Below are 13,773 nucleotides of genomic sequence, written 5' to 3'. Positions count from 1 at the left end.
AGAGAAATGCTGACGACTTATTTACATAGTCGTGTATTGAAACACCGTGCATAGCTTTTGTATTGATGAACACCAAAAATCTTCATGTTCGCTGCCTGAAGTAAAGTAGCAGCCACCATAACTTATACAGTCACCCCATTTTGTACAGCCACCACTACTAAAATATATAATTACTGCAAGATATGATACTTATAAGAGTCAGTTTAAGTTATTTTTACAATACAAGTTCAAAAATATTAATCTAGAATGCATAGATACAATATTTTTCAAAGTAAAATTACTTATTAAATCGAACATACACTAAGCGCAAAGAGAAAATTAAAGTGAATTCAAAATAGGCTTAACGAAATTGTCACGGATAGAAATTAATTGTTTTAAAATTATTTATTTACACTGTCAAATACATGTAGATCTTATAAGAATATAAATACATCTTCATTAAACATACATACATTTCATAACATCTTACTTGATTTTCCTCGGTATGTACAACATCGAAATCAAACTTTCATCCTCTCTGCTCAATTGTAAACAAGAATCATCGATGATCTAACTCCAAATTTGTAGAGAATAATTCACGAAAAACATTGGGTTTTGGCGTAGACTTTATACATTGAAGTTTAGATTTAACTACACCCTTTGAAATGTGTATGTATTGATCATTATAGTAATAGATATCATTTATTTATTGTCTACTATTCTTTATTCACGTAGGAGTGGTGTTTTCTAGAGGAGAAAAATGGCAGACTGTGCGGAGATATTTTCTGACGCAATTCAGAGACAGAGGCATGACCCTCTTTAAAGAAAACACAGCGGACGTCGCAGATGAAACTGTCTGCAGCCTCGTGGTAGACCTCAGAAAGTGTTCGAAAGAGCCCATTGACATACTGAGACATTTAGTGAATAAAAGTAATCGAATGATCCGTAACACTTTATTCGGAATCAACACACCCGTGACCGAGGAAGAAGTAAGCCTCATTCAGGAAGAATACAGACAAGTGAACCAAATTCTTCACTCGAAGAATTTGCTCTTGCATGGAAATTTCGCGAAGTAATTCAGTACAACTTCTCTTTCTTTTTCTCCTGAGTATACAGCTTACTTATGAATTAAAAGTTGAAACATATAAGATTCAATGCAATTTATGTATAATGCGCAAACATCCTAAATAAGTTTGCTCAAAGTTTCACGTACTAATTGCCAGTCTCAAGGGTTCAAAAGTCTAACCTTAAATAAATATGCAAATCACACAGTGCAGTTGATATCACAAGTTACGAAGCCAGACACAGTAATGCATTTTCACTGAACAGAAATACTTTTTTTGTAAGTGACTCTAAATTAGAAACCGTTAACCAGTAGCTTGTGAAGGACGTTTAATCGTGAATGCCAATTCTATTGAACAAAAATACTTTCTGTAAGTGACTCTAAACTAGAGACCATTAACCAGCAGCTTGTGACAGAATTTTAAACGTGAATGCCAATTATATCGAGCAAAAATACTTTCTGTAAGTGACCCTAAACTAGAGACCGTTAACCAGCAACTTGTGAAAGAATTTTAATCGTGAATGCCAATTCTATCGAGCAATAATACTTTCTGTAAGTGACTCTAAACTAGAGACCGTTAACCAGTAGCTTGTGAGAGAATTTTAATCGTGAATGCCAATTCTATCGAGCAAAAATACTTTCTGTAAATGACTCTAAACTGGAGACCGTTAACCAGTAGCTTGAGAGAGAATTTTAATCGTGAATGCCAATTTTATCGAACAAAAATACTTTCTGTAAGTGACTCTAAACTAGAGACCGTTAACCAGTAGCTTGTGAGAGAATTTTAATCGTGAATGCCAATTCTATCGAGCAAAAATACTTTCTGTAAGTGACCCTAAACTAGAGACCGTTAACCAGCAGCTTGTGAAAGAATTTTAAACGTGAATGCCAATTCTATCAAACGAAATTACTTTCTGTAAGTGACTCTAAACTAGAGGTCATTAACCAGTAGCTTGTGAAAGAATTTTAATTGTTAATACCAATTCCATCGAGCTAAAGTGAGAATGCTTTGCAAATTTAAATGCATTTTGGCTACTCTGGTATGAAGGCATGTCTAATTTTTTTATTCATGACTTTATATTGCACTTGCATTTTAAAGGAAAGAATTAACTGAAAATTCCGATTTATCAATTATTTAGGAAATGTAAGAGAAATATCACATGTGATTAGTATTCTATTTTTCCTAATTTAGTTTTTTAAGTATTTCGCTATAAAAATATGTTCTATCATCAAATATTTGTTTATGTTAAAAAAAACATACATATTTCTTTAAATTACGAAATTTTACCTATAATTCAAGATTGTGAAAGAAGAAGGTTCTTAACGGTGTTTTATTTCTACGAATTCGTTTTCAGGTACTTTATTGCTCCATACCTGCATTTCTACAAAGAGGCGTTGATACTCCAGAGCAAGGCAAAAGGTAGATTTCAGAAAATGATTGATAACCACCGACGGACATACGATGAAGATAACATTCGGGACATCATCGACGCATACATCCACGAGAAAAATTTGAGAAAATCTAAAGGAGACAAAACGTATCAATACTTTACAGGTAAAGATTTTAGAACTCCGATAACATTGTTTTTGAAAGGAAAATGCATATCACCCGTGTAAAAATATATAATTAACATCTGTGGTGTATACAATTTGGTCAAAATTGTCGGGACAAAAGCAAAAAAAGTGAACCTGCATCACATTGTGGGAGTGTTTTTCATGGTTTGACTTCGGTCCCACTTCTGTGATCGGAAATATGAAGTCTGAGATGAATGTAGACATTCTGAACAAAGCTGCTTTTCTAACTCTTCAGCAAAATTTTGGAACAAACCACCGTTTCTCTTCCAGTGAAGTAACTGCTCCAATCGCACATCGAGACTTACGTAGCTAGGATTTGAAGAAATAGATTTGCTCTCTAAATGTTCCCACTGCAAGTCCCACGTAGTCATTCAAATGAACCATATTCACTACCGGTCACTCATTTCAGCTGGAAGTAAATTTCTGTATCCACCATTCAAAAACCTGCTTCCCTAGACATGAGCAGGCTGTGATAGATGCAAAAAAGGGTCCACCCTCGGACTTTCAGTAGTCTGTACCAGTGGGAGTACGGATACTTCTGTCTAGACAGTGTAGAACTTGGAGCTGAACGGAATACAGCACATTCAAGCATTTATGCTTTTTATTATTTCGTTTATTTGAGGATTTATGCAGACTTCTATGATTAATACAAACAAGCTAACATGCGTATCTTTAGATTTCATTTTGCTATAAGTATATAAATTCTATATATATATATATATATAGTAGCCAATGAAATAAACATATTTTTTATGTTATTACGGAGGAGTACAAATTCTTCTTAAATGTTTGTGACAACAGAAGTAACAAACAAAAATTCTCTGTTATTATTTGTTTCTCAAATGTGTGCTTCAATTCTTTTAGTATTTGCATTTAATACAATTTCTATTTAATAATTAAAATGATCTGTTGATTTCTAGACGAAACTTTGGTGAGCAATCTCTTACAGTTTGTTGGAGATGGAGTTGTGAATGTTGCAACTTATGTGACATTCATGCTCATGGCACTGTTGGACCACCCCGAGGAGCAGGAGAAGATCTACAAGGAACTGGTGGAGGTGTGTGGAGAGGACAGGAATCCAACCATGACTGACAAAAGCAAACTCAGATACTTCAACGCATTCCTTCTGGAGGCTCAGCGATTGGCTAATTTCGTTCCTCTTTTTCCAAGTCTGGAATGCACGAGTAAGCTCAAATACGTCATTAAAACCAAGATAATTCTTTTCTCGTACACTGACCACTCGAATACCTGTATCGTATTATCGTACTTATTTTTTATCGTAATTAACTATGAGATATAATTTTTCCGAATGAAGTAAGGTTTAGGTAGGTAGGTACTTTATTTTCTTCTCACTAGAACTGCACAATGAGCTATTGGCGACGGATTGGGAAGCCTCCCCAAGGATGATCCGAAGACATGCCATCGCAATTTTGATCCTCTGCAGAGGGGGTGGTTATTCTGCTTTGGCAGCCCGACAACCTTCGAAATAGATCCCTTTACGGCCGAACACTTCAACGAGGTCCGCGCACCCTCAGCCATATGCAGGTTGATCAAAGTGGTCACCCACCCGCTTACTGACCGCATCCAGTGATGTTTGACTTCGATGTTTACTGGGAACCGTTTCTTTACGATCAGTATATTATAAAGTAAAGGTAGGGTAAACCAACCAGTGAAGGAACACTACCCAGTGAAGGAACATTTCATATATATTCATTAAAAATAAGAATTTGAAAGTTTTTCTTTAGATTGATTGGTAACAATAGCTTACTGCCAAACAATAGGAAGTCATCTAGCAATATTTTGGATTACCTGGTCAAATAGATTTCTCTGAAAAAATTTTTGAATTTGTTATTATCTCTGCAACACCTTGTTTCGTTGAAAAAATTATAAGGTGAGTGTTTGTACTTATATGTTTGAAGTGGAATTAATTGCATGTAGTAGTCTTATTTTTCTCACTGTGAAAAAGAGAATTCAAAATATAGTTATTGAAGTTACGTTTTATTTTTTTTAAAGCACCATAGCATAATCAAGTACTGAGATAAGGGGGTGTTTATTCACTGGATCACCAAACGATGAAAAACCAGTGAAGGAACAAGTGTTCCTTTACTGGGTTTTTCTCCCAGTTAATGAAAATAAAAGAAATTTTTTAATTTTCTTGTACTTTTAGTCATATTATACATCAAAATTCTGTTTAAAAGACAAAAAACAACTTCCAACCAGTGAAGGAACAGGCATGTTCCTTCACTGGATCACCAAACGATGAAAAACCAGTGAAGGAACAAATGTTTCTTTACTGGGTTCATTTCTCAGTTAATGAAAATAAAAGAAATTTCGTAATTTTCTTGTACTTTTAGTCATATTATACATCAAAATTCTGTTTAAAAGACAAAAACCAGCTTCTAACCAGTGAAGAAACAGGCATATTCCTACACTGGGAATACTTCCAGTGAATGAACAGTAATGTGTGATATATGATTTTGCATGACTCTAGGATAAGTAATTCTGCTATATAGAGGACAACCGAAATTTTGTTAAAAATTGTATGAATAATTTCTGAAATAATTTCAGTTCAAAATGTTAATTTAATAGCTTAATTTATGAAAAAATTATAATTTATATTTATTAACGGGGTGTGTAGTTACATCAAATGTTAGGCAACTTAATAAACTATGTTTACAAATCGAAAACTAATTAAATATAATCATAAAAATAGAACATTTTTTCGCTGGCTTTTGCACCAAGAACTCCTAATAAGCTATCATTATAGGATAGCAACGTGATTATATAATTTATAGAAACTACTTTACAATGTTAGAATTTAGAAGTAAGTTCCTCAACAAAAAACAAAGTTAAACAGAAACGATACTCAATTTCTTCAGAAGCTTGAGAGGGAAATCCCTCAAGATATGTTGTAAATTTTTAACACAGCATTGACGTAAGAGTCTAATATCGAAAATGTCCAAGAGCCTGTACTTTTTCCAATATGGAAGAAGCACGTATTAAAAGAAGACCACTTGGTTAAGTCAAACTTAGGAACTGAAGCTAGTATTGATAATGAATGCATATTAGATATCGAATTTGAAATGAGTCCTCATGCTGATTCTCTTAGTTGAAAAAAGAAATGATTCTGTAAGTAAAATCAGTACTTCTAAAGATCCTCTAGATATAAGTCAACAAGAGATGGATTTGCCTCAAACTTCAAGACACCTTTCCCCCGTCTATTTTCGAGAAAGGCATTCTAGAAATGTTGCTGAAAAATCAGAAGAAGTTTGGAAGAGCCATTTACATTGGCCAAATATTGATGATAAAAAGAAAGGTCAAATAAGAAGAAAAGCGAATAAATTACCTTTTGCACTAACTTCAGAGAAATGGCAAAAATTTCAAGAGGCTGAAAGATCTAAAAAACATTAAAACAAGAGAACATGGAAAAGAAAAAGAAAGAAAAAATACTTAAAAAAGAAAAAAAGCTTCAAGAAATAAGAGGAAAAAGAGTAAACAAAAAGGTGATAAAATAATAATGATAATAAACAGCATCGGATGACACAATGATTTAGATTTGACTGTCAAATTATAAGAAAGAACGATTTTTTAAAATTTATTTTGTATTTAACATCACTTTAATTTCTAGTTCATGATTACAGAAAAAAGTTAGCATTTTACAAGTACTTGTATCTCATAATTTCACAAATAGTCTTGTTTTTAGTCGGACCTCTTTTTAACAAAATCACTTAATACCAATAATAAGCTCGTTATATGGAAAATTCGTTAAATAGAAAATCACCTCTTAAAATACTTAAACAACACAAAACAGGTTTTAAATTCTTAAACACTAGACATAATTAAAATAGCAATTGATACACTTTTATCTTGTAAACTAGTATTTACTATTTATCATATAAATCTCAACCATAAAAGAAATCTGCATGGAAAGCAAGAATAGAGCAAAACATTATCCAGTGTTACACTATCATGCTATATACATTTTCAACTAAAAAAAGTCTAAATTTATGTATAAAAATATAGTTGCATTTATTATAAAAGTAATTTTAAACATACATTACCACTTGCGTTAAGTTAAATTGCTACGGATGAAATCCGTTAATTTGAAGTGAGTTTTTCGTTTGAAGTGCAAACAAAAAGGGAAAGGGAATTTACTGCTTTCTCTAAGATAATTTTTAGACAAAACAGTAATACATTTCATAAAGCAGTGGCTTCGAAAAATAATTTAATGTCATTTCCCCCATAAATTGCTTTAACAAGTTTAAAATGTTAAGAAATATTTTGGAAAATAGGGAAATTGGATCTCAATGAAAAGTTCGTTAAATAGAAAATTCACTTCGCTATATGGAAGTTATTTTACAAAAAAATTTCCAAAATGCTCTTGGTTCCTCGAAAAAATTCGTAAAATAGGGAAATTCGTAGAATGGAAGTTCGTTAAATAGATGTCCGACTGTATTTGTATGGCTAAAAAATTCATAAAGAGCATTAAAAAATAACCAAAATTAAGTGTTCCTTCACTGGGCAATTTTGTGTTCCTTCACTGGTAAGAGCTGTTCCTTCACTGGGTCTTCTTACTACTTGTTATTTGAACCTCCAAAACTTTAAAACAATATTATGTAAGTTCTCTGCAATTTTTTTGCATAATTTGCAATTAGTAACAAATATGTTGACACTGTCATTTAACTGAAATTACGAATTTTGAAATTAATATGATTTTTTAAAAGGCAAGCGAAGCTTAAGTGTTCCTTCACTGGTTAGTTTACCCTATTTTATTTTTGTTTTAAAGAAAAAACATTCACTAATAAAAAATACTTTGCAATATAGAAACAGGAGACTTATTTGTTTTGCATTATAGAAAGCGTGAAAAATAATTTTAAACTCTTTCGATAGATTGCTGTCTATTATTAAAGTAGGGATACAATTACTACAGCAATATTTCAATGTAGGACGGATAAAAGTAAAATATTGAATTCTTTATTAGATTTGCTCATTTGTGAAGTTTTTAGTTTTACTGATTTATAAAACTGAGTTTACCATAAGCTTTGAAAATTAAATTATTAAAGATCGGATATCAAACGGATCAAAGTAATATAATTGATTTTCTAAAAGAATATGAAAGATAATCTGCAAAAAAATAAAAAATCAAATGTTATAAAAACGCAACAGAGATTATTAATAAATAAAATGAAGAGCAGAGGGTTTCGATCCCAGAGCTACTCAATTAATAGAAATAGCATTTCTGAAATACACATAAATAAAGATCTATCACATAAATAAGAAAATTCAACCAGGTTTTCATGAGAACCTTGCTTAATAAAATACCAAAATCAATTGAGTCAAAAGCTTCAGAAAAATTTCTGCAATGCAAATCAAGCTGGGATTTATTTTTAAAAACAGATATAATTTTAATATTTATACAAAGCAAATTTGTTGCCATGGATGAGTTAACAGAGCTCCCACTGATCAGGGAGAACATCGAAAACCAGGAATGGTCAGGGAATTTTATTTTAACTCTAAAAATCAGTGAGTGATCAGGAAAAGTGGCATTTTTTTACAAAACAAACTGTAAAATCACTATATTATAACTGGAAAATAACCAGTCTTAGAATTGTAAGTAACAGTAATAAGTTATTGAGATTTGAGTTAAATAATTCTAACATCTACATTACAACTATTTTATAAAATTCCACTTTTTAGTGAAAGTTTTCCAACCTTATTCTAATATGTGTTTTAGCTCACAAAATCTAATATTTAACATTTCGAATAAAAAAATCAAAGTTTTCTGATGAAAAATTGTGCATGGTATAGATAAAATATGTCAGGGATTTTCATAAAAATTTACCTGATATACATGAAAAAGTTGGAAATTTTTTTTTCGGAAATTGAGTGAAAGCACTGGTTAAACATAAAAATATATTGTGAGATAAGATGTTTATCTTTTATAAAATTTTTATATTGTGAGATAAGATGTTTATCTTTTATGAAATTATTTTTACATAAATTATACTTTTGAAAAAGTGCTTATAGGTCTGTGGTTATTATAGTCACATAATTTGAACTGTAGACCTATACTGTCATATTATAACCACATTAATTTTTCTAAGAGTATTTAATTATCGTCACTATGTATATGCATAATAATGCAATGCCAAAGATATTTTAATGTACAAAAATATTCCAACAAGCATTATAAAAAGTATATACTTGCTAACCCTATAAAATTAAATTCCACTTTATTATCTTCCATTTCATTAAAACAAACTGTATTTTATCTTTTCGAGCAGAAGAAACTACAGTCGGGGGTTACAGGATACCTAAAGGAGCCATAACTGTCACAAACGTCTATGCTATACATAACGATCCCAATGTCTACGAGGATCCAGATAAATTTAATCCTTCCAGATTCCTTGGAGTAGACGGAAAACCAAGAGAAGAATTACCCATAACATTCGGTGTAGGTGAGTCACTTCAAGTTTTCTATTTTTTCATTTATTATTATTTATTTATTTGTTTATTATTTTTTGTTTATTTGTTTATTATTATTTATTTATCTGTTATTATTTTTTTACTCTTTTGAAATTGCGTCGTTTATTTGTGTTTCGCAAAACTCAACATAATAGCTTACAGAAGGGTTTAATACCCATCAAAAGAAGCAATATTTTTCGTGGTATAAATTGGGTTGTTTTCACGTCTCTGAAAGGCAGAAAATAGTGACGTCATCACTTCTGACGTCGCTTTGCACGTCACTTATCTGGGTGGGCAGCGCAATGGCGTTCAGTCTCAAGGCCAAGGTTTGAATCCAGATGGATAGAGCAGCTGACAAAAGAGAGCTGATTTTTGATGGATACCACAGGTGGCTATTTTCGAAAATCACCTATTCAAACAACGCTGAATGGAAATCATTTGCTTTAAATAATTAATATTCTGACAAAACAAAAATAATCACACCACAACTAGAGGAGACCTACCCCTAAGAGTGACTGCACCTTCGCCCAACTTCGTTTGATAGATAAGAAACAAATCTTTTCTTGAATTCTAGATTATTTTTGGAGAATTTTTTGCGAATTCATTTGATTGTGAAGGATTTATGAAATTGTCATTCCTTTCTTTATCAGGAAATCGGTATTTTTCTTTCATGCCTTCATAAGAAGGTATCTACGACTGGGGGAGAAGTGGAGGAAGGTGGAGTTAGCCGCTACGAAACGATTAACTTCACCTTCTTACAACCACAAGTTCTTTCGTACTATTTTTGCTGGAGGTACCAAGTAAAGCGATTCTTCTGTGGATCTTGATGAATGCTCGAAGGAAATTACTTTCCCGAGCACTTAATTGATTCAAAACTATTGATATGATCTCAATTCATCATCAAATCTGTTACGATCTGGTGTTTTATAAAATGCAAAATGTTGCGATAGATTTCTGCTGTACCCGTCTTAATGATATATACATAATTTTAAACATCGATCCAAAAGACACTGAGATACCTTTAATCAGTTATTTCTTAAGGCAAATGTATTTAATCTAGGCAAATGTATCTCACTCTTATGAATATCCCACTGAACTTTGTCAGGACGAGGGCACCAAATTCGTTGGGATATCCTATGTTAATTGTTCCATTAACAAATTACCATTATCTGAACAAAAGCATCTCACTCTTATCAATTTGCCATTTGATTTTGTCCTAGAATATAAAACCTGTTCACACATCACCTCGTACGCACAAGCAGAGGGATACACCGGAAGTTTTCTAAGTTTCTTCAGGTTTTAGAAAGCTCGTTATTGTTTACATTCAGTCAACCATCCATAAATGATATCACATTTATTCAATATTTGTTACTTCCTCCCCCTCTTTATCACCAAATGTTCCACTCAATCATTTCCTCTACTCCCCCTTATCGCATGCTACACTCTATTAAATAAACATATTCTTGGAGCTCAGAAACGAAACACAGCATTGTTGGTCTCGAATTTTATTTATAAACTTCAACTGTATCTTAATGGCATGTGCGAACACAACAATAATGACTTTATGTGAGCTTTTTTTTATTAAAAAGTTGAAAAAAACTGAAATAAGCAATATGAAAGTACAGTGCGCTCCCGATTATCCGGGTTAATCACCGGGACGGGTCGCACGGACAATCGAAAAACACGGATAATCCGAAAACACCTTTTTATTAAAGAAAAAATGAACATCAGTACAAAAAATATAAAAATTACTTACATTTGCATGCTGTATAACATCAAATTAGGAATTTAACATTTACTGCTTAAAAAAATGTGTAATGCGTCTTTGCTTCTGCTATTTGCTCATCCCTTGCCGTATATTTGCACATATTTTACGTACCGTAGTAATGTCACCGTAATCAAATCCTCGTTCTCCCATATAACCAATCTAATAAAGTTTCCACAGATTGTAGAGCAGCAGAATCAGGAAATGTATTTCCCTTATTTATTACATCTTCTGCATCATCACTATTTGATTTAACAACACAGTTAGTAACAATTTCCTTATCTGTTAAATACTGGAAGTCAAGCTCACATACATCACTTTGAAACGAATTTTCCTCGTCAAGAAACCTTCGATTTCTTTTCCTTGTTCAAGAATACTGTTATCATATTCTTCAATATCTGAAAAAGATTGTTCATCACGCGATCTTTCTCCACGATCGTGATAACGTAGACTTTGACCATGATATTCCATATACTGCATCCAATAAGGAATATTGATTTCAAAAATTGTCATAATTTCATTGCAGCGATTATTATCAAGAAAAACATTAGATTCATATTCTGTTAATAAATGGCGAGATTGATTTGACAAGATTTCTATTCATATATTTTGATTGCATCATAATTTTGAAAATGTTTCTCTTTAAAAAAATTTTTGTGACTCCGAAAGGAGCACGGATAAACGGCAAACCGGATAATCCGAGCACGGATAATCGAGAGTGTACTGTATTTAATATGCTGATTTTAAATATTTTTATGGTAGCCTAAATGTATGCTGTAAAGCTTTTGCTAACCATTTCCCTCCCTCACGATACAAATTGTTACAATTTCCTTTGGGAGGGATTTGCCTCTTCCACCTCTTTACACTTTGACATCATCTGTAGACGCGCCATCTGTTGACGATTTTTATACATAAATATACAACTTGGGGAAAATATATCTTTTCAAACCTGAACGCAGAAAACAGAATTTTCTTCCACTTTACTTTTATTGTTTCTCTAATCGATGTCGGGGACAATTTTGTGAGCATAATGAAATTAATATACTTGTTTCCATTCCAGGTAAGAGAGTGTGTCTCGGTGAAGGCTTTGTTCTCATGCAAACGTTTGTTTATTTGGCAGCCATAATCAAAAACTTCAAAATATCGTATCAAGAACCAAAGACATATTTTGAAGTAGTGATGTCTCGAAAGCTCAAAATATGCGTCACGCCCAGGAAGTAATAACGAAGCTGCAACACAAAATGGAACATTTGCTCTGAGTCTTTACATCTTCATCTAAGATAGATGAATCTAATCTTGAGAACTCAATTACAGATGAAAGTTTTTTGTTTGTACATCACATACTTTGAATAATCCGGCTCTTGGCAAAAATTCTCTAAATTTTTTCCATTCGATGTGCTAATTAAAAACTTGCACGAATTTTTACACTGTCTGAATTTTTAGGCTTATTGGAATGCGCCCGCTTATCTTTAGGCTAACTATAAAATATATCATTCATTTATCAGTTGTTGTAACCTAAGTAACCTTTGACTAAGTAACGTTTGTAGTAACTTTTGTACTAACCTGAACAGGTTGTAGTAAGCCCAGAATGGCCCTTTTTATAGCCACATTATACGTGTATTGGAACAGATTAAAAAAAACTATTCACACGAGGCCCAATATCGGTTGCGTAATCTCAGAAGAAGAGTGTAAAATTTCGTTTTCTTTTACATTCGATTCTACTAGTTTGTCTTCAAGTAACCATAGTCAAACAAAAAGACAGCTTCAAGTCAGGTCGGAATTCAGACGAGTGATGATTGCATCAATGGTATCAAGGAAGAATTCTTAATTTTAAGAATGGTGCAAATTAGAATAGGCTTTTACCAAGCTTGTGACGTCAAAAGACTGCACTCTTGAGCCTGTTAAGTCCTCATTTAAATGGTGTGTAAGAAAATTCAGTCTGAGTTGTTCTTCATCCAATTGTTCTGTATTTACTAAATTCTTTTTCTAATCAGCCTAAATTCATATCGAATGATTATTACAAGCTTGTAAATATCCTGAAGGTTATAATAAAATAGTGAAGGAAATTTCAATTCGCGTGATGCATTACGAAATGCCGGAGAGATTTGCAAAGAGCCGAATGAACACTTCTTAATACTAACAAACTATCATGAAAATCATGACAACCGTCATGAAAAATACATTATGCACATCACTATAGTACAATCTGATAACTATTTTTTTAAAAAAAAAACAAGGTACAAACAGTATTTAAGTTCTAACTTTTATTTTCGTATTAAAACTCGCCAATAGTATTTTGCACCACCTCATTTCGCTACTGAAGAGCGAAGCAACCCTTAAAAGTTACCACAAGGACCATCATGGACGGTGAATCGGTTCCTATATATACCGTTGGCAACGGTATATCACTCACAGCAAGTTTTTAAATAATTATGGAACTCATTTCAAAGCGCTCAATTTATGTGACTGCAATTTTTTTAAGAATATTTTCGCAAAAGAAGTGGAATGTTTATGTAAAGAAGATGGCAGAAAAGAAAAACTTTAGGCTCACCATCATCATGTTCTAAAATTGTTTTTATAAACAGTATCAATAAAGTTTTTATATCATTTTGGAAAATAAATTTATTTAAAAAGAAATTTATTATTTTTTTTAATATCCCATGAAGTTACCAAAACTTTTTAAACTTGTTCTTACACTGAAATACAAACTTTGACTGCCAAAAGGACTCCACTTTTCGGCCGAGGGTTTATAATCCTTTAGTTAAATTTTACTTCTTTCGTTGTCTCTAAAGAAATCTTCACAGTCCACTGAGTCATCGGAGCTCATGATTTGTTCTATGGTCTGGAAATATGCATGCGAAGAACAAATTTTTCACTTAAGACATGCAAATTATTCAATTTTTTTTCACCTGAATAAACGATTTTT

General features: G+C 32.3%; 1 protein-coding gene across 3 annotated transcripts in view; it reads left to right on the top strand.

Annotated features, from left to right (window-relative positions):
- Positions 1-13,484, top strand: part of LOC147807444 (cytochrome P450 2L1-like) — a 36,511-nt gene extending 23,027 nt beyond the window's left edge. For 2 of the 3 annotated variants that reach the window (XM_087165290.1, XM_087165291.1), the window contains exons 3-7: positions 715-1,051; positions 2,398-2,597; positions 3,538-3,801; positions 8,902-9,075; positions 11,908-13,484. In XM_087165290.1, coding sequence (XP_087021416.1) covers positions 715-1,051; positions 2,398-2,597; positions 3,538-3,801; positions 8,902-9,075; positions 11,908-12,068 — 1,136 coding nt within the window. In that variant the 3' untranslated portion in view covers positions 12,069-13,484. Of the gene's footprint in view, positions 1-714; positions 1,052-2,397; positions 2,598-3,537; positions 4,270-7,375; positions 7,760-8,901; positions 9,076-11,907 lie in introns of those variants that run through there. The other variant, XR_015434489.1, reaches the window with a different exon arrangement.
- Positions 13,485-13,773: the final 289 nt, after the last annotated feature.

This window comes from Parasteatoda tepidariorum, chromosome 6, assembly GCF_982258835.1.
Source record: "Parasteatoda tepidariorum strain Cologne lab strain chromosome 6, Ptep-v5.0, whole genome shotgun sequence".
NCBI lineage: Eukaryota > Metazoa > Arthropoda > Arachnida > Araneae > Theridiidae > Parasteatoda > Parasteatoda tepidariorum.
This window is presented reverse-complemented; position numbering and strand designations above follow the sequence as displayed.